This window comes from Chenopodium album, chromosome 4 (assembly GCF_948465745.1).
Source record: "Chenopodium album chromosome 4, dcCheAlbu1.1, whole genome shotgun sequence".
Classification (NCBI taxonomy): Eukaryota; Viridiplantae; Streptophyta; class Magnoliopsida; order Caryophyllales; family Amaranthaceae; genus Chenopodium; species Chenopodium album.
Window position 1 is genome coordinate 79,229,951 of NC_137837.1, and position 23,884 is coordinate 79,253,834.

General features: G+C 34.2%; 3 protein-coding genes across 3 annotated transcripts; 2 read left to right on the top strand and 1 right to left on the bottom strand.

Annotated features, from left to right (window-relative positions):
* Nucleotides 1-1,659: 1,659 nt before the first annotated feature.
* On the bottom strand, nt 1,660-4,440 carry LOC145628315 (receptor-like protein 7). The gene has a single exon (XM_081680599.1). The coding sequence runs from the start codon at nt 4,438-4,440 to the stop codon at nt 1,660-1,662; it is 2,781 nt and encodes a 926-aa protein (XP_081536725.1).
* Nucleotides 4,441-7,452: 3,012 nt separating this feature from the next.
* On the top strand, nt 7,453-10,433 carry LOC145628316 (receptor-like protein 41). Its single transcript, XM_081680600.1, has one exon. The coding sequence runs from the start codon at nt 7,453-7,455 to the stop codon at nt 10,396-10,398; it is 2,946 nt and encodes a 981-aa protein (XP_081536726.1). The 3' UTR covers nt 10,399-10,433.
* An 896-nt stretch (nt 10,434-11,329) lies between these two features.
* On the top strand, nt 11,330-14,624 carry LOC145628317 (receptor-like protein 6). The gene is made up of 2 exons (XM_081680601.1): nt 11,330-14,288; nt 14,431-14,624. The coding sequence occupies exon 1, from the start codon at nt 11,330-11,332 to the stop codon at nt 14,258-14,260; it is 2,931 nt and encodes a 976-aa protein (XP_081536727.1). The 3' UTR covers nt 14,261-14,288; nt 14,431-14,624.
* The last annotated feature ends 9,260 nt before the right edge of the window (nt 14,625-23,884 follow it).

Consider the following 23,884-nt stretch of genomic DNA (forward strand, 5'->3'; position numbering starts at 1 on the left):
AGGGAATTAAATGGATTAAAAAAAAAAAACAAATATGTATTGATGAAATAAAGTTTTTAAAAGTCTTGATAAATGAACGTGTTAGAAGTAGATGTACAATGAGCTAGTTGTTCCAAATCACCAAATGAACGTGTAGAAAATATTAGGCCTTCAACTTATCGAGTGTTGACCTAGAGTTCAGATGATGACTTTAAGATCAACTAACTAAGACAATGACTTTAATGGATTAATAGTTATTTTCGATCTACTACTAATTTCTTTCTCTAGTCTCTATCATCACTTAAGTGGCCTCTTTTCTTTCTCAAATTTCTACTCTTTATCTTTATTATATAAGTGAAATAGAGGTAATAATGGTTATTAACGAACTTAATATGGATTTTTAGAATTAACGAACTTTAATCTCGCCCAAATTTAGTTTTAAATATTATATCTCTTATCTTGCAAGGTTATTAGTGAATTCCCATCTTTGGGTGCCCCTAATATTTGATGTGGTTAATTTAAGATTCATCAAACAACAACATTTAAGGAGAGATTCCGAAATTGCTACATAGCATAGGTCATGATTATAATTTCCTGTCAAAAAAAATGATTATAATTTATTCTTAAATATATAATTAAATATTAGTAAAAAAAATTTAAAAAGTAACAACATAATTTAGGATAAAATTTGTTTATAATACTTTCATAAAAAAAACCCACAAAAAGAAAACGTAACAATAGATTATAAACGAAGGAGGACATATTTAAAGTCAAGTTTCCACATAAGTCTTCGTCAATTTACGTATTGAACGGGGTCAAGATCGATACTCTAGACTTTCTAGCATAAGCAAAGTGATTGCTGACTTCTTGTTGTATTTATTAAATATAGACTGTTAGCTTTTTTAATAAATATACCAAATACTTATTTATCAAATCAAGTTTTTAAAAGTCTTGATAAATGAACGTATTGAAAAAATTATACAATAAGTTAGCTATTCCAAATATCATATATTATCAAATGAACGTGTTGGAAAAATAAATTTGTAGGCTTATAGTTTATACTATGTTGAGAGTTAACCCAAAGTCCATAGTCCATATGATGACTTGAAGGTCAACTAAACAAGATAATGACTCAAATAGAAATTACTTTAATTAAATTATGCATGAGTGTTGTTCTTTAGCTACTATTTGCGATTTAATGTACTGTTAATGTACTGTTAATTACTTATTATCTAGTCTTTAGAACCACTTAATTGGCCTCTATTCTCTCTCAAAATTTCTACTCTTTATCTTTAATATATAAGTGAATGGCAGGTAATGATAACCCCGACCCTAAAATATCCAAATCATTTTTATATTTAATTTTAAATAATCAACCATATAAAATCCTAACATAAAAGAATTCAATTAATAAAAGGTTTAATTGGCAAATAAAAGCCATCATGCATTCACTGAACATGGTGCTGATTATAATATCATAAATTAGGTACACAATAATTGCTTTGTGCTTATGAAAACCATATATTGAACTCGCATGAACTAATGTATATCATACTTTATCTTCTTAATTGTTTGTGCGTTTAAGAAATTACAGCAACTGGATTGATAAGAAAATCAGCAGATAAAAGGCAATGCAAGCTATTACAAAATATTCATACATATATATACAACACTCGAATTTTAGTTCCTTGTTGTTCTTGCTCTTCTTCCACTTCTACGTACCAAATTGCTCGTCCCAAAATAATCAAGCAAAGCCAACTCCATTTTGTCAGCCAATTTGATAAACCAAAAGGGCTTTCCCACGGAAAACATATAATATCCCCAAGCCATCCCAACAACGATGCCACTGCAAAAGCCCATCACAATAGTTTCCCACTCTTTCAATACGCTCCCATGATCTTTAGAATCATCTTCGTTGTTGTTCACAAATGGCGTGCTATTTCCTCCACAATCAGGCAATGGCTCCCCACACAATGCGAGATTCCCCTTGTATGAATCAGATGAGAATGTATCGAAGTTGTTCCCCTGAGGTATAGGCCCTTCCAGTTGGTTTTCTGAAACATTGAAGACTTCAAGGAAGGTTAAACTAACCAATTCATGAGGAATGCTCCCACTTAACATGTTGGAGGAGAGGTCCAAACTGTCAAGCGAGGACAACGATCCAATGGATGGAGGAATGTGCCCTGTAAGGCGGTTGTGTGACAGATTAAGGCCTTGAATTGCTACCAATTGTCCTACATACTCTGGGATTTCTCCTTCAAATGCATTGTTTGATAGATCAAAAAAATAGAGTGTTTCAATGATCTTCTCATAAGGTAATTGCACACCTTTGAAAGTCAGCATGATAGAATAGAATGGTCTCACAAATGAAGGGGTTACCATATATTGCGGAAAACCATGGTGATCGATAGTTCTGGTCATGGCTTGAAAATTATTTATGTAAGTTGTGGGTATCTTACCACTGAAGTTGTTACAAGAAAGGTCAAGAATTTGTAACGCAGGATATGGATCATGTTCACTTACATTATTGATGTGACCGTACAAGTTGTTAGAACTCAAGTCAAGTACTTTAATTCCTGGAAGAGTATGCAACCAATGAGGAAATTCATCCTTAAAATTGTTTCCTCTAAGATTGATAGCATGTAAACTTGTACATTGCACCAAAGATCGAGGTATTTGTCCTTGCATCCTATTACTACTTAAGTCTAGATATTGTAAACTATCACACTTGGAAAAGTTTGTAGGAAGAGTTCCATGAATGTTATTGAATCCCAAATTCAATAGAATGAGTCCACTGTTTATGTTTCCAAAACAATGTGGGAAATCTCCACTCAAACTGTTGTTAGATAAGTCAAGACCTTGTAGAGATGTCAATTTGCAAATTGATGAATCTATTGGACCCGTAAAATTGTTATTTGCGGCTGAAAAAAATACGGTATTAGGAGGTGAAAAGATTGGGAGACATCCTGTTAAATTATTGTTAGAGATATCAACTATAATTAAATCACCCCAAGGGAGGTTTTCAAGAACTCCGGTTAAAGAGTTGTATGAAAGATCCAATATTCTAATCGACGATTCCGTAACTAGCCGTTGTAACCACTTAGGGAATTCGCCATGAATACTAGTGTTGGATAACTCTAAAATAGACAATGAATTAGATAAAAATGAGGTTATGGATGAGTCATCAGTTAAGGTCACGGAAAGGCCGCTGTTGGACAAAAAAAGAGTATGAAGCTTTGGAAGGTTAGAAAAAACTTGATAAAGGCTTACACTACCATTGAAGTTATTGGACAAGAGGGAAATAACTTCCAATGACTTCAAGCTAAACAACCAAGCAGCAGGAACTTCTCCAACAAGCATATTGCTTGCTAAATCAAGTCGAGTTAATCTCGAGATCTCGCTTGTGCTCATTGTAGATGGAAGGCTGCCGTTCAGTTCATTATTACTAAGGATTATGGTTTCCAATGACTTCAAGCAAAACAACCAAGCCGGAACTTCTCCAACAAGCATATTGCCTTCTAAATGAAGAGAAGTTAAACTTGAGAGCTTATTTATGTTCATTGTAGGCGGAAGACTGCCAGTTAGTTCATTACTACTAAGGTCTAATACTTCATAAGTGGTATTCCACACCCAACTTGGAATAGTCCCACGTAGATTGGTATTCTGTAAATATAATGATTTCAAATTTTGTAATCGACTAAAAAAAGAGGGTATGTTAGATGAAAAATTGGTAGAGCTAAGATGTAAGTATTCCAAGGGGCTACTCCAATTGTACAATGACGAAAACTGAAAGTTTATAGCATCATTGCTTCCGAGGTTGAGTAACTTTAGGCGTGGTAGGTGAAGAACACTAGTAGGGAACTCCCCTCCTAAATTGCATCCTTCAAGATCAAGATATGAAAGTGAAGACAAGTTAGTGATGATTTGAAGAATTTGTGACTCTATTGTATTCCATGATAAATCAAGGGATGTCAATTTAGTGAGTTGAGATATTTCAAGAGGTACCCTACCAACAAAATTAGAACTAGAAAGATCTAGGTGTTTAAGAAAATGAAACTGACCAAATTTGTGCGAAATAGTGGATGAAGAAAAATCATTTAAGGACAAATCAAGGCTCCGAAGCTGGCTTAGTTGGAAGAGACTGCTATTCGAATGGATTGTTCCGACAATACGATTGTTGTAAAGGTCAAGTGCAATGACATGATGAGTAAGAGGATGACAAGTAATTCCACCCCATTCACAACAATCTGAACCTTGTTTCCATGTAGGAATGTAGGTAGAGGCTTGTGTAAAGCTGAAGGATTCTTTTAAGTGAAGCAGTGCATAGTACTCGTCTTCGCGACAATAGTTCAAAGATGATGTATTATGGAGAGAAGATGATGAGCAAGGCACAAAAACAAGATTGAAAGCAAGGCATAGACATAGTAATGAAAAACATAGTACTATTGACGGGCTAAACATGGCTTTGGTGATGTGATGATGTTTACAAATTACAAGACAACAAGTGTTTGAGAAACTAACGCTGTGTCCTTGATTCTAATAAATTGGTTGTACTTGTACATGCCAAATTTATACAGAAATTGTAGAAATTGGAAATAATGTGAAATGCTTTATTCACTCACAATTAATGTTTTGTTTAAAGTCTTTGGTGGTGGTTAAAGTGTCTCTTGAATCAACAATAATCAAACTCATTAAGTTAGGATCGAGACACTTTTGTTGATAATGGATAAGTCATAAGTATAGGAGAAATTCTACTCTTTTTATTAGATATATGAAAAATCTAGCTAGTACTAGTCAAATTCTCATGTCTTGCAATCTCACACTAATATCAATTGCATTTAATTTGTTTCTTTATATTCTTTACACTTTCATTTTTTCACGCTTGTTTTATAAAATTAAAAAAAAAAATACAAATAAAAATAAAAATAAAAAAATCAAGCTTGATATTGTAAAATTTTGATCCACTGTTGGTTATTTTTTAAAATATAAAAAAGTTCGTAAATTATGGAAGAGTCGGATCATGAAGAGGTTAAACGAAATAAAGGGATACCGAAAATGATTTGGTTGAAAGGAGTTAGGAAGGATATGAAGCATATGAATTTGCATGAAAATGAGGTTTTTGATCGTAAGAGATGGAGGAGGAAGATTTTTGTGATGATTATAAGGAATAATCACTTTTGGTTCATATAGCCGACCCTACTTATGAGATTAATAAAGTGGATGATTTACAAAAATATAGCTTTTAAGAAACTTATTTACGATTTTGCATTGGAATGAAACTTATTTACGAAAATATAGTCCACGTAGGCTTGGATATACGTTTGGGGTAATTTTTTTCTATAGAGACAAACCGCTACCTTAAGTAGCGGTTATAGTCTAAAACCGCTACTTGAGGTAGCGGTTTGTCATTAGTACTCTAAGTAAAGATACATTTAATCAATTTATGAAGGGTAAAACCGCTACCTCAAGTAGCGATTTAGTACATAAACCGCTACTTGAGGTAGCGGTTTTACTTTGAAAAATAAAAAAATAAAATAAAAACTTATCCGAGCCTACGTGGACATTAATTTCGTAAATAAGTTTTAAAATAACCATACTTTCGTAAATCATCCTAATAAAGTTCGTTTATTCTAAAAATACATATTAAGATAAATTCGTTGTATGTGTAATATGTTTTTCCTTAGTCATAAATTACAAATAATAGTCGAAATAAAATCTTTGAATAGTATTACAAGTCAAAGTATTACTTCATAAGTGTGACCAATTCAAATTTTGAAGAAGTCAAATGTAGAAGTAATATACTTGTATAGAATTATAGGTTGTTAATCTTTTAAGGGTTGTCAGCTTGTCATAATCCCTCAATTTTCTACCATTTCGTCCCGAATGATCTATTTAGCAACAGTCACAATTGTTGACTATATTACTCATTGCTACTTTGCTAGCAGATGCCAATTGTAATTTATGACTAAGGAAAAACATTGGTGTGATAAAATAGTAATTACAAATCTGCTGTTAGATGTAGCATTAGATGTTGTAATTCCTTAAAAGTTAAAACTGATTGTGAAGACACCAATAATTTGTAATTTCCATATTATAATTACAGTATTATACTGTATTTTGATTAAGTTGTTAATACAGGAATCTTGGGAGCTGCAGTTCTCCCAAAATTCCTCTCAATCCATACTTTTAGTGAGAGGATTTATTTAGTGGCTTCTCCTCGCTTCGGGACTTGGTTATCCTAATGACTTTACCCATTAAACTAATTGATCATCCAAATCTCATCCAAAATTAATATAAAATGATGTAATATTACCAAGTATTTACCAATAAGGTATGATCTAATAATTAAAATTGAACAATTGTATTAGATACGTCATAGGTTAAAATCCCGCACCCCTATTTGTAAATTGTAATTTGTATTATTGCTTGTTGTAAACCATAACAATTCAAACCTGCAATATATAATTAAATAGGTAGAAAAATATACGGTAACAATTATTTCATTGATAATTTGTGGGTTACAACTCTTGTAGATCTCTTGATTCCTCTCTTCAAAGGGCTAGGGTTTGATATTTGTTTATAGTATAGGGTCTTATCGGCTTATTCCATACTATGTACCTACAATGTTTGGTGGTAGAGAGGAGATGGGGTCTTTGTGACTTATTTCATTTGAGCCTCCTTAAACCCTAGAAACGACTCTCTTTATATAGAGTGTCGTAGAGTAGTAAACAAGATAGCTATAAAATATTCTACGAAATCTTAAAGATAATATCTTATATTTTTTGATATTATCTCCTAATTTACATAAATCTGACACCTAATAATTAACAAAATTTCGGTGTCAACAAATGCCCCCTAGAGACCTGTTGTGGAGATTTGATATCGGATGCAACTTGGTCTCGAAACTTTCTTATAGAATTTGAAAGCAAATTTGGTATGCCCCCATTAAATCTACGAGTTTGAAACTTGGAGAGCGGAGATGAAGAGCGAAAATTGTCCCACCGAGCGTGTCAATTTGTAAACACAAATTTTAAATCTGAAAAAACAATTTATTTAGTTTTATTTCCAGTTGACTTTCCTTTCTTTCTATTAGCCTACCGTGCTTAAGCCCACTAATTAAAATCGTCTAAGTATTCTTTCAGCAAAAGTCTAGTTAACTAGTCATACAATGATACTTCTTTTCACACCCAAAAAAAAAAAAAAATTAAAAAAATAATTAAAAAAATAATAATAATAAAGTCTACTAGTCTCATTAGTGACTCTTTATATCATCAACTTCTAGATGTGCAATTGTACCAATAATGCAGTATTGGATGGGCTAACATTTTTTCTTGTACACTTAATTTGTTAACCTTATTCCTCTCTTTAAATAGGACATATTCCTTTAATTCCATAGCTATAAGTCCTATAACCCATTCTTACTTTAGTCTAAAAACCACCAAGTTTCTACACATAAATATTTTTTCAGTAGTCATGCAATATCCTTTAGGAATTGTTGTCACTCTACTCTACCTGATCCTCAATCTGGTAGTCACTTCGTGTTATCCCACTTGTCGTAGTGATGAGAGTTTTGCCTTGCTTCACTTCTCAAATTCTATGTCAATTGACCCTACTGCCTCTTTTAGGTGCACTATCAGTAGAGCGAAAACAATGTCATGGAATAATAGCATCGACTGTTGTCAATGGGATGGGATCACTTGTGATTCATTAACCAGTCATGTTATTGGCCTTGACCTTGGCTGCTCCCAACTTAGTGGAAGTATAGAGTCGAATAGCACCCTCTTCCAACTTCATTATCTCAAATACCTTTCATTAAACAACAATGATTTTTCTGCTTCCTCCATTCCTCCTAATTTTGGAGATTTCTCTCACTTATCCTTGCTTAACCTCTCTGAATCATATTTCCAAGGCAGGGTGCCTCACCAGATATCCAAACTACGAAAACTTGAATCACTTGACCTTTCTGGAAATTTGGAGACTGATAATAATTATTGGCTGACTGTTGATGATTATTGGCTTGAAATGCCTGATGCCAATAGTATCATTAAAAACTTAACATCCTTGTCATATCTTGATCTTGATTCCGTCTTAATCAATTCAAATTTCCCCGCATCTTTGGTAAACTTGTCTTCCTTAATGTATTTAGACCTATCTAGATGTGGTTTACAGGGGAAATTTTCTTCTGACATTCTTGATTTTCCATACTTGCAAACACTTAATTTAGAGGGAAATAGCGACCTCGTCACAAAGTTAGGTAGTTGGAGCAGCCCTTTGATATACCTAGGACTTGATTATACAAAATTCTCCGGGCAATTACCATACTCCATAAACCAAACTAGCCCAAGCTACTTGAATCTAAGGGGTTGTGGTGTTCATGGTCCTATACCACCATGGGTTTGGAATGTCACTAACCAAATCTCACTCTCAAATAATTTTCTCACTGGTGGTCTGCCTTCATCGCTAAACATTCATACGCTCTCTAATCTTTCCAGCCTGTACCTTAAACACAACATGCTTACCGGAACCATACCATCTTGGCCTTTCCAGCTTCCTTCATTAATAAACTTATGTCTCCAAATCAACCAATTTAGTGGTTCATTGAGTGATGTTTCTGGTAATGGTAGCAATTCCTTGCAACTACTTTCTTTAAGAAACAACAAGATTACTGGACAAATTCCCAAATCGTTTTTTAATCTCTCTACTCTCGCAAACCTTGACTTGTCGAGCAATAACTTTATTGGTAATGTCCATCTCAATATGTTTTCTGTGTTTGAAAATCTAGATACTCTTAGTTTATCTTTAAATAGTTTATCAGTGTCTACTAAGCTCAACTCCTCCACAATGTTGTCCAAATTATCATATTTGGGACTCTCTTCTTGCAATATTAGTGAATTTCCTTACTTGGGAAACCAAGAAAGACTCGAGATGTTATATCTTGACAATAACAACATCCGAGGTGAGCTTCCTAGATGGATAGTCAACATTAGTCATGCTGAACCTTATCCGTCTTTACGCTTACACCTTTCTAATAATTATCTAACACATGGTCTAAAGTATCTCCCTTGGAAGAAATTGTTCTATGTCGACCTTTCATCCAACAAGTTACAAGAGCCTCTTCCGGTTTTGCCGACAAATCTATGGCTTCAGACATTAATTGTGTCAAATAACAGACTAAATGGCACCATTAATCCATCCTTTTGTAATTTGACTCTATTCACCATCCTTGATTTATCAAACAACACTTTAATCGGAGAAATTCCTCATTGTTTGGTAAATAGTAACAGTAGGCTCATGGCTTTGAATCTTCAAATGAATAAACTCAATGGCATCATACCAACAAAATTCTCAGAGTGTGATTCATTGGAGTATCTAGACTTAAGTGGCAATCAATTGGAAGGGGTGGTGCCAAATTCTCTGTCACGGTGTAAAAGCTTAAATGTTCTGTATCTCGGGAATAACAAGTTAGAGGGAACATTTCCATCATGGCTAGACAGCCTCCCGCAGCTGCAAGTTCTCAATCTACGCTACAATAACTTCCACGGTCCTCTAATTACTTCGACAAAGCATGATCAACTATTTCCAGAGCTGCAAATTCTCGACCTCTCAAATAACAACTTTTCTGGAAAATTGCCAGCAACATACATACAAAATTTCAGAGCCATGATGGAGATGAATGTGGCAACTCCTGGTCGTCCACAGTACATGAGATCCAATAACTTCTCGTATGGGTACTCGCCGTACTCGTACTCCATCACATTAACATTCAATGGGAATGTACAGAAATATGAAAAGATCATCACCACAATGGCGACTTTTGATATGTCGAAAAATAGCTTCGAGGGAGAAATTCCAGATTCCATAGGGCACTTGGTGTCATTGCGAGGCCTTAATCTTTCATATAACCGCCTTACTGGGCACATCCCTCCATCCATCGGGATGTTGTCCTTGCTTGACTGCTTGGACCTTTCGTCCAACATGCTCACTGGTCATATCCCAGAAGAACTTGTTAGTTTGACATTTCTTGGGGTCTTCAACGTTTCGCAAAACCTACTGGAGGGGCCTATACCTCAAGGGAAGAACTTTGGTACGTTCTCAGCTGATTCATACAGGTTGAATCCTGGCTTATGCGGACAGCCATTGCCTAAGTGTGGAGGAAGTGACACGCCAGTTTTTAACAACACCAGAGATGACCAGGATGATTCTAGAGATTATTGGAGCATATTGCCAGAGTGGGAAATCGTACTGATGGGCTTTAGCAGTGGTGTAGTAGTTGGCTTAGCTTGGGGATATTATATGTTGTCAGTGGGAAAACCCTTTTGGTTTATCAGATTAACTGACAAAATGGAATTGGCTTTGCTTGAATTTCGGTACAAGCGATTTGGTAGAGCGGGAGCAAGAGCAAGAACAGGAAGGAACTAAATTCAAGTGACATGTATGACTTTCCTCCATCTAGTTGCTGAAATTTCTCGAAGGGGGAAGCATCTAAGAAAATTAAGTATGTATACATTAGATTTACCTAAGTTGGATGGAATGTAATGGTTTATCATAAGCATAACTTTATTATCATCTGAAAATTTGCAGCAAATAATTTTTTACAAGCCTTCATCATTTCAATTATAAGTTCCATTAAATTTTGTGCACAATGTTTTATAAATACAAGAGTTTAATAAACTAAAAAAAGGAGTAACCTTTGAATTACCGAATCAACTTGAATCCTGTTGCGTGGTGTGTCAAGCAGCTTCAGCTCGGCTGCTGTTGTTAAGCTAAGATTCTGGTTATATAAGACTTGCCTTCCAGGGGCTGCTCGTCCTGTTCATGATTGATTACATCATAAATAAATTCCAAATTGCAAGAACACACAAACATAATTACAGCAAAGTATATAACTTTTGTTTCATACATCAGTAGTGTAAACTCAGCACTACCTGGAATTTACAGTCACATGTATCTTTTAGAATGTTCTGAATAATTTTTGTAACGATAAGAAAGAGAAGAAAGAGTGATACGTTGTAAGAACAGTGAATAGTTTTGAGCAAGCAAATGGCTATTTCCGCGTAATAATGAACAAGTGAGGATAGCTGGATAATATAGAAATTTGAAAACGAAATTCCATGATGTGTTGAATAACATGTCCTCAGAAAATTAGGATGTTAACAGCTAACTACTCTTTGAAATTAGTATAGAAATTTGAAAACGAAATATTATGATGTGTAGAAATACATTTCCTAAGAAAATTAAAATAATAATAGCTAACTACTCTTTGCATTTATGAATAAAAAATTGCAATTTCAGCTGAGACTCCATTGCATTTGATATTTGTTCCCTAATAAAATTGACCAAACCAGAAGCCATGTTTCCTATGCTTAAATGGTGTCTCTGCTTAATCTTATTTTTTAATTTGAACGCTGGAGTTGCGTATTCATCATCTTACCATAGATCTTTATCATCCGAGCAGTGCCATGATGAAGAAAGAGTTGCATTGCTTGGCTTTAAAACTTCCTTCACCCTTGAGCCTGAATCCGATAATTGTCCAAATGCCAAATCAAAGACATCAACATGGAATAAAGATGGCAACTGTTGCGAATGGGAAGGTGTTGCATGTCATCCACGAACGCATCGTGTCATTGGGCTTGATCTTAGTTGCAGCAAACTTAGTGGAAGCATTGACTCTAATAGTAGCCTCTTCCTCCTCAATCATCTCAAAAGCCTTAATCTAGCCTATAATGATTTCAACGAATCCAGTATAACACCTCAATTTGGCAGATTTCCACTGTTGGAACACCTTAACCTTTCCAGCTCCCGTTTTGCTGGGAAAATTCCTGCTCAGATCGCCCATCTTGCTCAACTAAACTCTCTTGATCTTACCAATAATTTTGTTGATCTAGAACTGCCAATATTCAAGAAAATTATTGACAACCTGACGGAGTTAAGGGAGCTCCATCTCAGCAATGTGAACATCAATTCAGCATTGCCGCAGTCAATTGTGAACCTCACATCCTTAAGATCACTTAAGCTACATGAAACCAATCTGCAAGGAGAATTGCCAATTAAAATTTTCAACTTACCTCATCTGAGAGTACTTGATATTGGTAATAATTGGCCTCTTCAGTCGACTAGCTTAGAGACATACAATTGGAGCAGCCCTTTTGAAGTCATAGATCTTACTGAAGTCACTTTCAGGGGAAAATTACCCTCCTCCCTTGGCCAATCTCATCATCTGAGGGAACTATCTTTCTCTGGCTGCTTCTTTGATGGGGAAATTCCAAAATGGGTGTGGAACACCACAGAGAAGATCGACTTACAGAATAATCATTTCAGAGGTAACCTCCCTTCTTCAATCAATACAAGCAAATTATCAAGTCTTTACTATCTAAGTCTAGATTTCAATTTCCTCGAGGGAAGAATACCACCATGGATGTTCAGTCTACCATCCCTGAAAAGTTTAAGCCTCGTCACTAATCAATTCACTAGTCTGCCTAGTGAAGTTTTTAATAACAGTAAAGAGTCACAGTTACAAGAATTGGAATTGGAGGGTAACAAATTAGAAGGATCATTCCCACAATGGATTTCACAATTTGTACACCTTGAGCATTTCGATATCTCATCCAATAACTTGAGTGGCGTGATGCAGCTAGATTTGTTGACTGGTCTCCACAAACTCCAGTTACTCAGCTTAACAGATAACAAACTCTCAGTGAATACAAGTATCACTGTCACAAACAATGATTCAACCACTGCCTGGCCTAACCTAACTTTCCTAGGTCTCTCCTCTTGCAACACAGGTGAGTTTCCTGGTTTCCTAAAAGACCAGCTAAAACTTAAATCCTTGTACTTGTCCAGAAACAACATTCATGGCGACGTACCCAAGTGGCTTCAAAACTTAGCAGAGATATCAAATATGGATCTTTCACATAACTTGCTTTCTGGAGGTTTAGAACATCTTCCTTGGGAGAGCTTACAGGACATTGACCTCTCCTTTAACACTCTAAAAGGACCACTTCCACTTCCAAAAGCATCTTCCACCATTATTTCATTTTCTGCTTCAGATAATAGTTTCACAGGCCCCATTGATGAATCAATTTGTAACCTGAAATACCTTAATCTCCTGGATGTATCAAGCAACAGATTGGAAGGAGAAATTCCTCGTTGTTTGGGAAACTTTAGCAATTCACTTGTTATATTGAATATGAGGTCGAACAGCTTCCATGGCACTCTACCTGCACACTGGGGAACATGTGATGGTGAGTATACATTGAAATATCTAGACTTTAGTGACAATCAATTGCAAGGGTTGCTACCACAAGATATGGCACGCTGTACAAGCCTAGAATTTCTTAGTGTTGCAAACAACAAATTTAATGATACATTTCCCTCATGGTTGGATACTCTCCCAAACCTGAAAGTACTAGACTTACATTCTAATAGTTTCCGTGGCCATATCAAAGGCTCAAAGGTAGCACATCCATTTTCCCTGGTCCAGATTCTCGACCTCTCCAGTAATAAATTCAGCGGAAGATTGCCAGCAACATACATAAAAAATTTCAACGCAATGATTAATACCAGTGAGCCCTCTGGGGTTTTACAGTATATGGGAGGTATCGGTTACAAGTACTCAATTGTGCTAGCATTCAAAGGTTTGCAGACTAAGTATGAGAAGATCATCACTACCCTTGTGGCTTTTGATCTTTCATCCAATGCATTTGAAGGAGAAATTCCCGATTGTATTGGTCAGTTGGTCTTGATTCGGGGCCTTAACCTCTCACACAACAGGCTCACAGGGCCAATCCCTCCAACAATCAGCAATTTGAAGTTGCTCGACTCCTTGGACCTTTCTTTCAACATGCTTATTGGGGAAATTCCTCAGGAATTGGTGAGTTTGACATTTATGGGAGTCTTCGATGTATCAATGAACAACCTAGTGGGTCCCATACCTCATGGAAACAATTTTGACACATTTCCAGCAGAATCATACATGGGTAATCCTGGATTATGTGGATTACCATTGCCAGATTGTGGAGAAGATAATAGGCCGAAGTTAGATCCTTCAGTTACCGAAACAAATGATGATGATGATATTGAAGATGGAGGAATGTTGTCAGAATGGAAAATCATCCTGATTGGATATGGTTTTGGTACGGTGGTGGGGATGGCTTGGGGATACTATATGTTGTCAGTTGGAAAACCCTTTTGGCTAGCTAAATTAGATCATAGGATGGAGCTGGCAACTATTCAATTTTCCGGGAAGCTATTTGGAAAACGAGCAAGAAGAGCAAGGAATTGAAGAGATTGATGAACTGATATATAAAGAGGTATGACTATTCATAATCATGAGTTTCCAATCAATTAAATTTACTTTCTAACGCGAGCAGAAGTATCATCATAATTTCAAACTATTTGTTAATTTAAGATTTTTAAAAGTAATGAAAATTTGATTATATGCCATTACTGCAGGCTACAATACCTTGCCAACTGGAGAATGAGAGAAGCTATCCCAGGATGCATATGCTCGTATATTCATCGCTGCAATCATGTAATAGATTAGCTTAAACTATTGTATTTTCATATTATATACAAAGTACTCCATATAAAGTAAAGAAAAATAAAAGTCAGAGGGACCTTCTAGCCAGGGATTAACCAAACTTAAAGCTGAGCATGAACTTGTGTAACATTTAAAACTTGTATAGCTGTATGGTATAGGGTATACTATTACTTATGAAGGAAGAAATACCACAAAAACGAGATATCGAAGGAAGAAATACCATGAAGGAAAGCTAATCCATACAAGAATCAAGTACTAATTTATCTAAAGCTTTTCCTGATTAAAGATGGGATAGCCATATAGGGTATACTATAACTTAGCAAAGATACTTTTAGAAGATATTAAAAGGATACACTAGTATTTAATATATGCATTTCGGCTGTCAAAATTTGTTCAAGAATAACTAAATGCATGAACAAATTTAGTAATCATGCAATTGCAGAAGGGGTTTCTTCTTTTTCAGAAAAAAGGTTTAACTACCAAGAGCATTAGTCACATGAATATTGTTTTAACTTTGTAGCTCCAAATCAGTTTTGAGAGAAGAAAAAACAGAGCACATTGAAGTTTATGAAACCATATTAATGGTAATCTAGGCTTCAACTCAGTGAGCTCGTGTGCAATATACCTTTGGAAAGCCTAACTATGGTTAATCTTTGTAGTGCCGCACAGGTAGCATTGAGTGTGGCAGTAGTCAATTCTTCCTCTAGACCTCTACCATCAAAAATGCTTTAACTTTTCTACTGAGGACTATTTTTCTCACATAATTCTTCTAAGTTCAGTCAATTCTTAAATATCTATCTAATACGAAACAATCTTATTACAACTCTTACAAGCAACTTTGAAACTAGTTTAATAAGAACAAACTTTCTACCTAACATAAATTCCCTAATTCTTGGCTTGCCTTTGGGTCAAGGCAAGGCAAAACAACACAAGCCAAGGCAACAAAACCAAGTAATGCATCTTCAAACATGAAAAAAAGGGTGGGCCATGGCATCAATGATATGGTTTTGAGCACCAAATAGGTCTTCCGAGACCCTTCGAGACATACGTGAAGCACCTTGATGCATAATCTTATCGGGTCCAAAAATATTTTCTAGAGGGCAAAAATTCCAGGTATATATATAATACACGAAATCAGACCATTTTCAAAGATTTCGACACTTAGCTACAGCTGCTCCAATAACCAAATTGGCATCCCGCGGCCTATTAAGAGCTAGGTATCGGGAATCCTTCATTAGATTGTCAATTATACCCAAATTCATTACTTACCATTCCTTCATTAGGTTATCAATCTTGTTCAAAGCAAATTAAAAATAAAAAATTAAAAAAAAAAAAAGTTTTAAGGATAGCCTAACTTTCTGAACTAAATTCCCTCAGCTTTCGGTTGGAAACTTTATCATTTCACTTTATAGTTTATACAATGCACCATCATTTGAACATATCTAACAGACAAACCAGTTACAAGTCTTATGAATTCTAGTGATCTGTGTGTAACAAACAATCTCTTGAACAGATTGATGAACTTAAGAGCAGCAAGTCTACCTACATGATTATTCATTTCCCCCTGGATAAATTACTCTATAGTTTTAAACCAGTTTATATGGTTTTCTGACAGTAAAAACAATGACATAACTAGATAACGAGATCATTAGACTCTGATCAATATCAACCTAAGGCACAATGTCACTCAATTTAACATCAACTTGAGTGAGAACCAATTGCAAGGAATGGTACCACAGCATCACAACCTATGGTAAAATCATAAGTTCTCAATCTAAAAGTGAACACTAAATGATACCGTAAATGTTCAACATCAATTAGATATGCTCTTCCAAACCTAAATATGTCAGTTCAGACTCAAACTACTTCTTTACCCATGGAAAACTCCAAATTCGAGTTCTTGAATTCTCGAAAACCAATATCAGCAGCAAATTTCCAACAAGAAGTACATTAAAACCCTTATCAACAAGGTCTAACCAATAAGTAACCACACAAAATCATAACTAATCACATTAAAACTCTTACGAAATCGTCAAAACCTATCTATTCAAGCTCTCACCATTCCACAAAAACTAATCAAATTACAATCCTTACAAAATCAACGAAATCTACCTATTAAAGTTCTTACCAATTCACATAAACTAGCTACACTAAAATGAGTAAAATCCTAACAAAATCGTCGGAATTAATTTTGCAACCGGCTGATGAGAGCTATACCTTCAAGCAATCATCTCAACACATTGATTTTTTATTTTTTTATTTTTTTTTTTGGTACTTCTATAATTAAATAAGAAAATCTCTATAACCTATATTATCCCATATAATTTCGGCAATGTTAGCAAATAAATTCGTATATTATTAACAAATTTATACCTTATGCAAATTGCAATATTTTCAATGGATTAATATATTGATTAAATCAATTGCAATTAAACAAAAGCATAATGCGTATTATTTTTATATACAAGTACATGTTAAATTGAACAAAAATATGAGAAAGATACGAATTTTAATTATGAGAGATATATTCATACTTGTATATACAGTATAATTCAATAACAAAAAAGCAATAAAAAATTGAAGGTAAGAGATAGTATATACAGTACCTCTTTCATTTTCATGAAGGGGAGAAATCAGGCAAATTTTGAACACTGGTCTGCAGTCTGCTGCTGATGTGGAGAAGACTTAAAAGAAGAATAAATCAACTTGTTCATCGTTTTTTTTTTTTTTTCTATTTTTTCAAAATCTTTTTTTTTTTTGTTTAATTTAAGAAAATTTGATAATTACCACCTTAATTTATTTTTTTTTAATATTACCACCTAATTTTTTCCAAAACTTTTTAAATTCCCACCTGTTTGACGAATGACGTCATTATGGGGCTCAATTTCGCGTTGTCCTTCTCTTTCCCTCTCTCCTCCCTCGAATTCTACTATAAATGGTGGTAATTATCAAATTTTCCTTCATTTTACATTAATTTTGCTTATGTCATCTAAACTTATATGAAAGGATTAGGAGAGTAATGTGATTTGATATGATATTAATTCGTGTTTTGCGCTAATTGTCTAAGGTAGGGGGTGTTAGTCACTTAATCGAGTTGATCAGCTCATGGGCAACTTGACTCGGTAAAAACTCAACTCAAGATATTAATGAGCATGAGTTGAGCAAGCTCTAACTTAGCGCTGTTTATCGGTCCAAGACCGGACCGATTAAAACACGGACCAGACCGCTTTGGACCGGTTTAAGAATTTTTTAAAAAAGAATACTAATTTTTTGATAAAGTTATGGAAAACACAAAAAAAAAGTAAAGGAAAAACTATATTTTTGCGTTTTTTTTTTGTATGTTTAGTACAAAAAAAACTTATAGAATTAAAGTTTTCTAAGCTTATTAAGGATAATTTTAACTATTATTTAAGGTTTCATACATATTTTTAATAAAAAAAACGGTCCGGTTCAAGATCGGTTTTTATAGGGTTTTGGTTCGGACTAGGGGTGAGCAAAAATTTTGGGTACCCGGAATTGAAATTGGAACCGGTTAGGCACCGGCGGGTCCGAATCTAGAATTAGACCCGGTGGTTCCAATTCTGGGCAATAAATTTAGGAACTGGTTGCAACCGGTTCCAATTCCAAATCCCAATTTTTTGGACCCGGAACCGGTTGGGTACCCGGTTACCCAATATATATTAAACTAAATATATTTTTGTCTTAAAAAAAATATGTTAAATGTATCTAATTAGTAAAATAAATAAAAAAAAACATATTATTAATATCTAACCTAAATAAAATAGCTTCACGCAATCATGCACATATAAATATAAGTATTAAACGCTAAAAATGAAAATGGATCAAAATAAGTATTAAATTTGTATTAAAATTTAATAATTATGTACATAAGTGGGTACCCGGAACAGACCCGATACCCGGCGGTTTCAATTCCAATTCCTAAAGTTTAGGACCCGGTTGAGGTAGTTCCAATTCCAATTCCAAATTTTAGGACCCGGTACCAACCAATTCCGGGTCCGGTTCCTAAAAATTTGACCGGGTACGCGGTTTGCTCACCCCTAGTTCGGACCGGACCGGAGACCGGAAAAATGAATTTCAAGACCCGAAAACTGGCGGGGTGGTCCGGTCCATTTTTTCGGTCCGGACCAATTTATGAACACCCCTACTCTAACCCGACTCAATATGCAAGCTCGTGAGCAACTCGATAATATTTTTTATCAAACAAATTTACCATGTTTAAACAAACTAGTCGTTGGAGCACGCGCGTTGCGCGTGCCCCCCCCCCCCCCCCCGACGGCAAGATAAGCAAAATTCGTGGATGTGTTCGGTTGTTGTGATATTCGTGGTTGTGTTCGGGTTTTGTAATAGCAAGGATGCATGAATTTATAAGTACTGAGAAGGAGTAGTGATAAAGTTTCTATGGGGAAATATCTATGGAAAAACAATTGTTATAAGTGAAGTTATCTAGAATTTGATAATTTAAAGATTCTTAAAAAAAATATACTATTGTTTTAGACATTATTGTAGAACGCAAAATAGTTTCCTATTGAGGAGTACCTAAATATTTTTCGAATAGCTTCGTCTTAGAATGATTGTGATAATAAGGATTAGTTATAAGGAAATGCACCACTAAGGGATAAAGTTATGTAAAATGGATTAAATGTAAAATATACAAAAGTATTGTATATTTGTTTGTTAGACTATTTAAAGTAGAAAATTTTCGAGTGGTTCTTCTATTGAAAATTTTAGAAATTAGAGTTTGTAATCGATATGGAATGTATAAAATGAATGAGAAATATCATATGTTTATATATTAAATTTTATTTATTGGTTATTTATCTATAAATCATTTTATGTACGATTTCAACGATTGTAGTTCTTAGGCTCGCATGTAAACGGTAATAGCATCTTAGTGTTTGACGCATTTAGTGAAATGACATTTATTGTGTACTGTTATTATCTTTAAATATTGTACATACTAATTTATGTACTAATAATCTTTCTTTCCCCTTTCCCTTCCTCCTTTTCTTTTTCGAGATATATATAGCTATTTATGACATTCTTATCAAATAATTATGAGACATGCAAAGGCATATCTTTCTATATTCGTGGCCCTACCAAATTTGACAAATCTACACGCGTGGTTTTGGTGAAATAAATTGACTTACTACTCTCAAGAACTTTTTTTAGCAATTGAGCGTCTTTGGTTTATGACAATAATCACTAATTCTTGATACATGTTTATTAGGATTTAATTAATAGGTTTATAATAATTTTAAGTTTTATTAGCTTAATTAATTTTTATCTTCAAATTTGTTTTCTAATTACCATAATAGGATGTTCTTGTGTTGTTTTAGGAAAGAGAGTTAAGGGCTTTGAACAATAGATTAAGTTCAATTTTAATTTGGTGCGTTGATTAAATATGTATTTTTAATTGTGCATATGTAAACATGAAATGCATGATAATGCGTTTTCTTTCTTATATAACTACTCAATTGCTTTTAAGAGTACTAACTAATAATCTCTCTCTCTCTCTCTCTCTCTCTCTCTCTCTCTCTCTCTCTCTCTCTCTCTCTCTCTCCCCTTTTCATTTAAATTCTTTCCGACTTTATCTCCCCATTCCCTTTTTTAAATGGATTTGAAATTATAAGTTCACTTGCTCACATTTCACTCGTTTTTCCTTTATTGATGGCCCAAACTCTTTATCTATCTATTTCTTCTGCCCTAATCCTTCTTGTCCTTGTTCCATTCTAAAAAAAGGCATTTAAAACTATAGATTGTACTTTCTCGCTCTCCTTTTCCCCCAACATCTATCTTGTTTTCACCTAAGCCTTCTATCTCTTTCAGCTTCTATTTATCTCCCTCTTTCTTTTGGCCTCTCTGATCTCTCTCTCTCTCTCTCACATCCTAGATCATTTTTCTCATCACTTGGCTCCTCTCCCCCATCTCTTGGTTCCTCTCTCCTAGCCCTTCTCTGTCTATCCTTCGACATGCCCTTTACTTTTAGCTCATGGGGTGCCTTTTCTCTTTCCCTTTTAAACAACTTTTTCTCTCTTTTCATAGCAGCTTTCTCTCTGAGGCCCTCTCCCCCCCCCCCTCTTGTGACCTTGTCTTCTCTCTCTTTCTTAGCACCTTTATGTCTCTCTCTCTCTCTCTCTCTCTGCGTTGCCTTCTCTATATATCTATCCATTCTTTCTCTTTCTCCTAGACTTTTTTTCTCTCACGATCCTTCTCTTCCTCTTTTCCTGCCATTTTCACTCTTGGCTCCCTCCCGTTTTTTTCCTCTCTCGACCTATAGCTTCCTTTTCTATCCGCCCTACTTTTTTCGATCCCTCTCCTCCTATTTATTCCTTTATATCTCTCTTCCTCTCCTCTCTCGAGTCTCTCCCACTCAATTTTGTAGTCATAAATTTGTAGCTCTATTCTTGTCAATTTTTCTCGTAAGGTTTTTCAAATTATATTGTTGTTTAGTAAATGTGAGTCGAATTCATTAAAATGGTGGTAATTAATTGGTGCAATGTTATGTATTAAGTAATAAAAACGCTTTTGATACATGTTTATTACATTTTAATTATTAAATTTATGATAATTTTAAGTTATGTTCACCTAATAATTATCCTCAAGACTGTTTCTTATTTAACATTAATAATTTGTTCTTTTATAGTTTTACAAAAGAGCTTCTATAGGTTTGAATAATAGTATGTTGACTTTGAATATAGTTAGTTAATTAAACATGTAACTCTGGTAGTACTCAAACTAAACAAATCTTCTTTGAGTTTTTTCATGTGAATTAAGTAGGTTGTAGATTCCTTAAATTTATTATTGAGGAATGAGTATACATGTGTAATTTGGAGTTAGAGAGAGAGAGAGAGAGAGAGAATTTAGTTGGGAATTACATCCTTCGTTTTTTTTAGTTGGCACCGTTTGACTTTTACAGTATTCACACAACACACTTTGATTCGCTTTTGTGGTTTATAAATACGATAAAAAATATTCATGTGAGATCTTGTTTGAATCATTTTAATGTATATTGTATTAATATCCACTTTTTATAATTTTGCAATGATGCTAATTTAATTAGAGATATTAATCGTAAAAACATGCGTTGGCAAACGTGGTAATAGAAAGGTGTTATAGGGAGGGAGGAAGAAACTATTGGGATTGATATCAAAAGACATTATTAGTACCAAAAAAAAAAAAAAAAAAAAAGGTAATATTGTCAAAAGTATTGAAATAGGTTTTTAATTTTGCCTTCCCTAAAAAAGAATGCAGACTTTGTAATACTACCTCCGTTTCTTTTTAGTTGACACGTATTCCTTTTTAGGAAGTTTTTTTTTAGTTGACACGTTTCCTTTTGGGGTAACTTTTTTACCTTGCATTTACAAGCTACCCCACTTGATTTTTCATTCTCTCTCACTCTCTCTCCTCTCCTTAATACATGTGCCTAAATAAAACGCGTCAACTAAATAGAAACGGAGGAAGTATGAGATAGAGGAAGCAGTACCTAAATTAGTGCTTAATTAAATAAGTCTCATTGTAATCAAACTGAGCCAATTTTGAATGATTCCAAAATTCATACTATTGTTAATGACTGTAGTAATTAGTTAATGATTACAAAATTGTCACTCTTATTTATAATAACTTTGTATATGGGGTATATTTCAACCCTATTGGATCTAAGAAACTTATCTTTCCTGTTTGCTCCTTGAGGCTTATTTCAAAGCTTGCAACAAATATATATCCGCCACTTTCTTTGTGTACAGGGACAGTCTCCAAAAGAACCTTTAATTTGTCCTCAACCTTTTGTTTCTGTCATCATGAAAAAGTAAGTTTAGGACCTTACCAGGATACAAAATAGAGATAGATAGAGAGAGAGAGAGAGAGAGAGAGAGAGAGAGAGAGAGGGGGGGGGGGAAGGGGGGGAAGAGAGAACAAATATTAAGACAATAAAGTTCTTCATGATTTCATTCATCCCGTGTAGAATGAAATCAAAGAGCCAATAACCAATCCATCTAAACTTTCAGATAATATTATGATGCTCTATATTCTAATAAGTTTGAATTACCAAAATATACCATATACAAATAGAAAAAAAGTCGTCAAACACAGATAAGTGCACATATATATATATATATATATATATATATATATATATATATATATATATATATATATATATATATATATATATATATATATATATATAGGCTGAATAAAATCATCACAAAGGTATGATATAAATTCATCCAAGAAATGATGGTTGTCATAATATGCAACCAAGGTCTGCTGGCCTAGCCCTACCTAATCTGGTCAAAGTACCAAAATCAAAGACCAATGATGCTCATTTGCAAGCCCATTTAACTTGTGATGCATGCATTAACTCAACCAAGAATAGGTTTCATGCGACTCTCAATGCCATGAAGACATTCTACTTAACCATGTTCCTCTTTTCATATCTTTGAAGCTATGAATATATACTTCTGATTAACTAAATATATCCAAAAATACTTTCCTACCTTGTATTTAAACATGACAGAATGAAGAATGATGCATCCATGTAATAAATGTATAATCAATTTGATTCTCTTCAAGTGCAAGCCTTGCCTTTTGGCTATCCACAGAGAAGGGGTGATGATATAACTACATTGTATCATCAATATCAACTCCAAGGATGTAATGTAGGTAGCATCTCAAAACTTATCCGGTCAATCAGGCAATAACAAACTTCCTGTTCAATAACAAACGGACAATCCACCACCCAAATAAGAAACAATACACAGCTAAAGGGTTTAATTAAGCTTAGGACTTGGAGTTCTGAATAGTTCATAAAGTCTGACATTACATTGAACATTTTAGGCTATATACAACTATACTACATTGAGTATAAGATTCAAGCAAATAATATAGGCTATATACAACTATACTACATCGAGTATAAGATACAAGCAAATGGTTTTGCCATCACATTGAACGTTTTAGAGCTTTATCTTACTTTCACCACGACCTCGTCCATACAATAATAATAGCACGGCAATCTCAGGCAGATACTAAACATAATCCATTAATTAGAGATATTTTTTAAACCTCCCAAGTCAGCCAACCATGTTAATTGTGTGAAAAAATATAGAATGTTGAGTTTCATTGGTATGTCAATTTTAATCCGTGAAGATCACATTGAATGGAAAACTGGCATAATCTCCTTTTAATTAGTGAAGATCCTATACCAAATCAAATAGAAAACTTTTAGCAATATGATATTCTACTTCTATCAAACTAATTACAAAAAACTAACTTATTCACTTCTGCCAATAAAAAGGCATGCCTTTCTATAACTAAGTTCCTCCAATGATATTAGCATCAAGCTTT

What these genes read in the sequence shown, in the direction of transcription:
- LOC145628315 (XM_081680599.1), bottom strand. Translation starts at nt 4,440, where the DNA reads ATGTTTAGCCCGTCAATAGTACTATGTTTTTCATTACTATGTCTATGC.
- LOC145628317 (XM_081680601.1), top strand. Translation starts at nt 11,330, where the DNA reads ATGTTTCCTATGCTTAAATGGTGTCTCTGCTTAATCTTATTTTTTAAT.
- LOC145628316 (XM_081680600.1), top strand. Translation starts at nt 7,453, where the DNA reads ATGCAATATCCTTTAGGAATTGTTGTCACTCTACTCTACCTGATCCTC.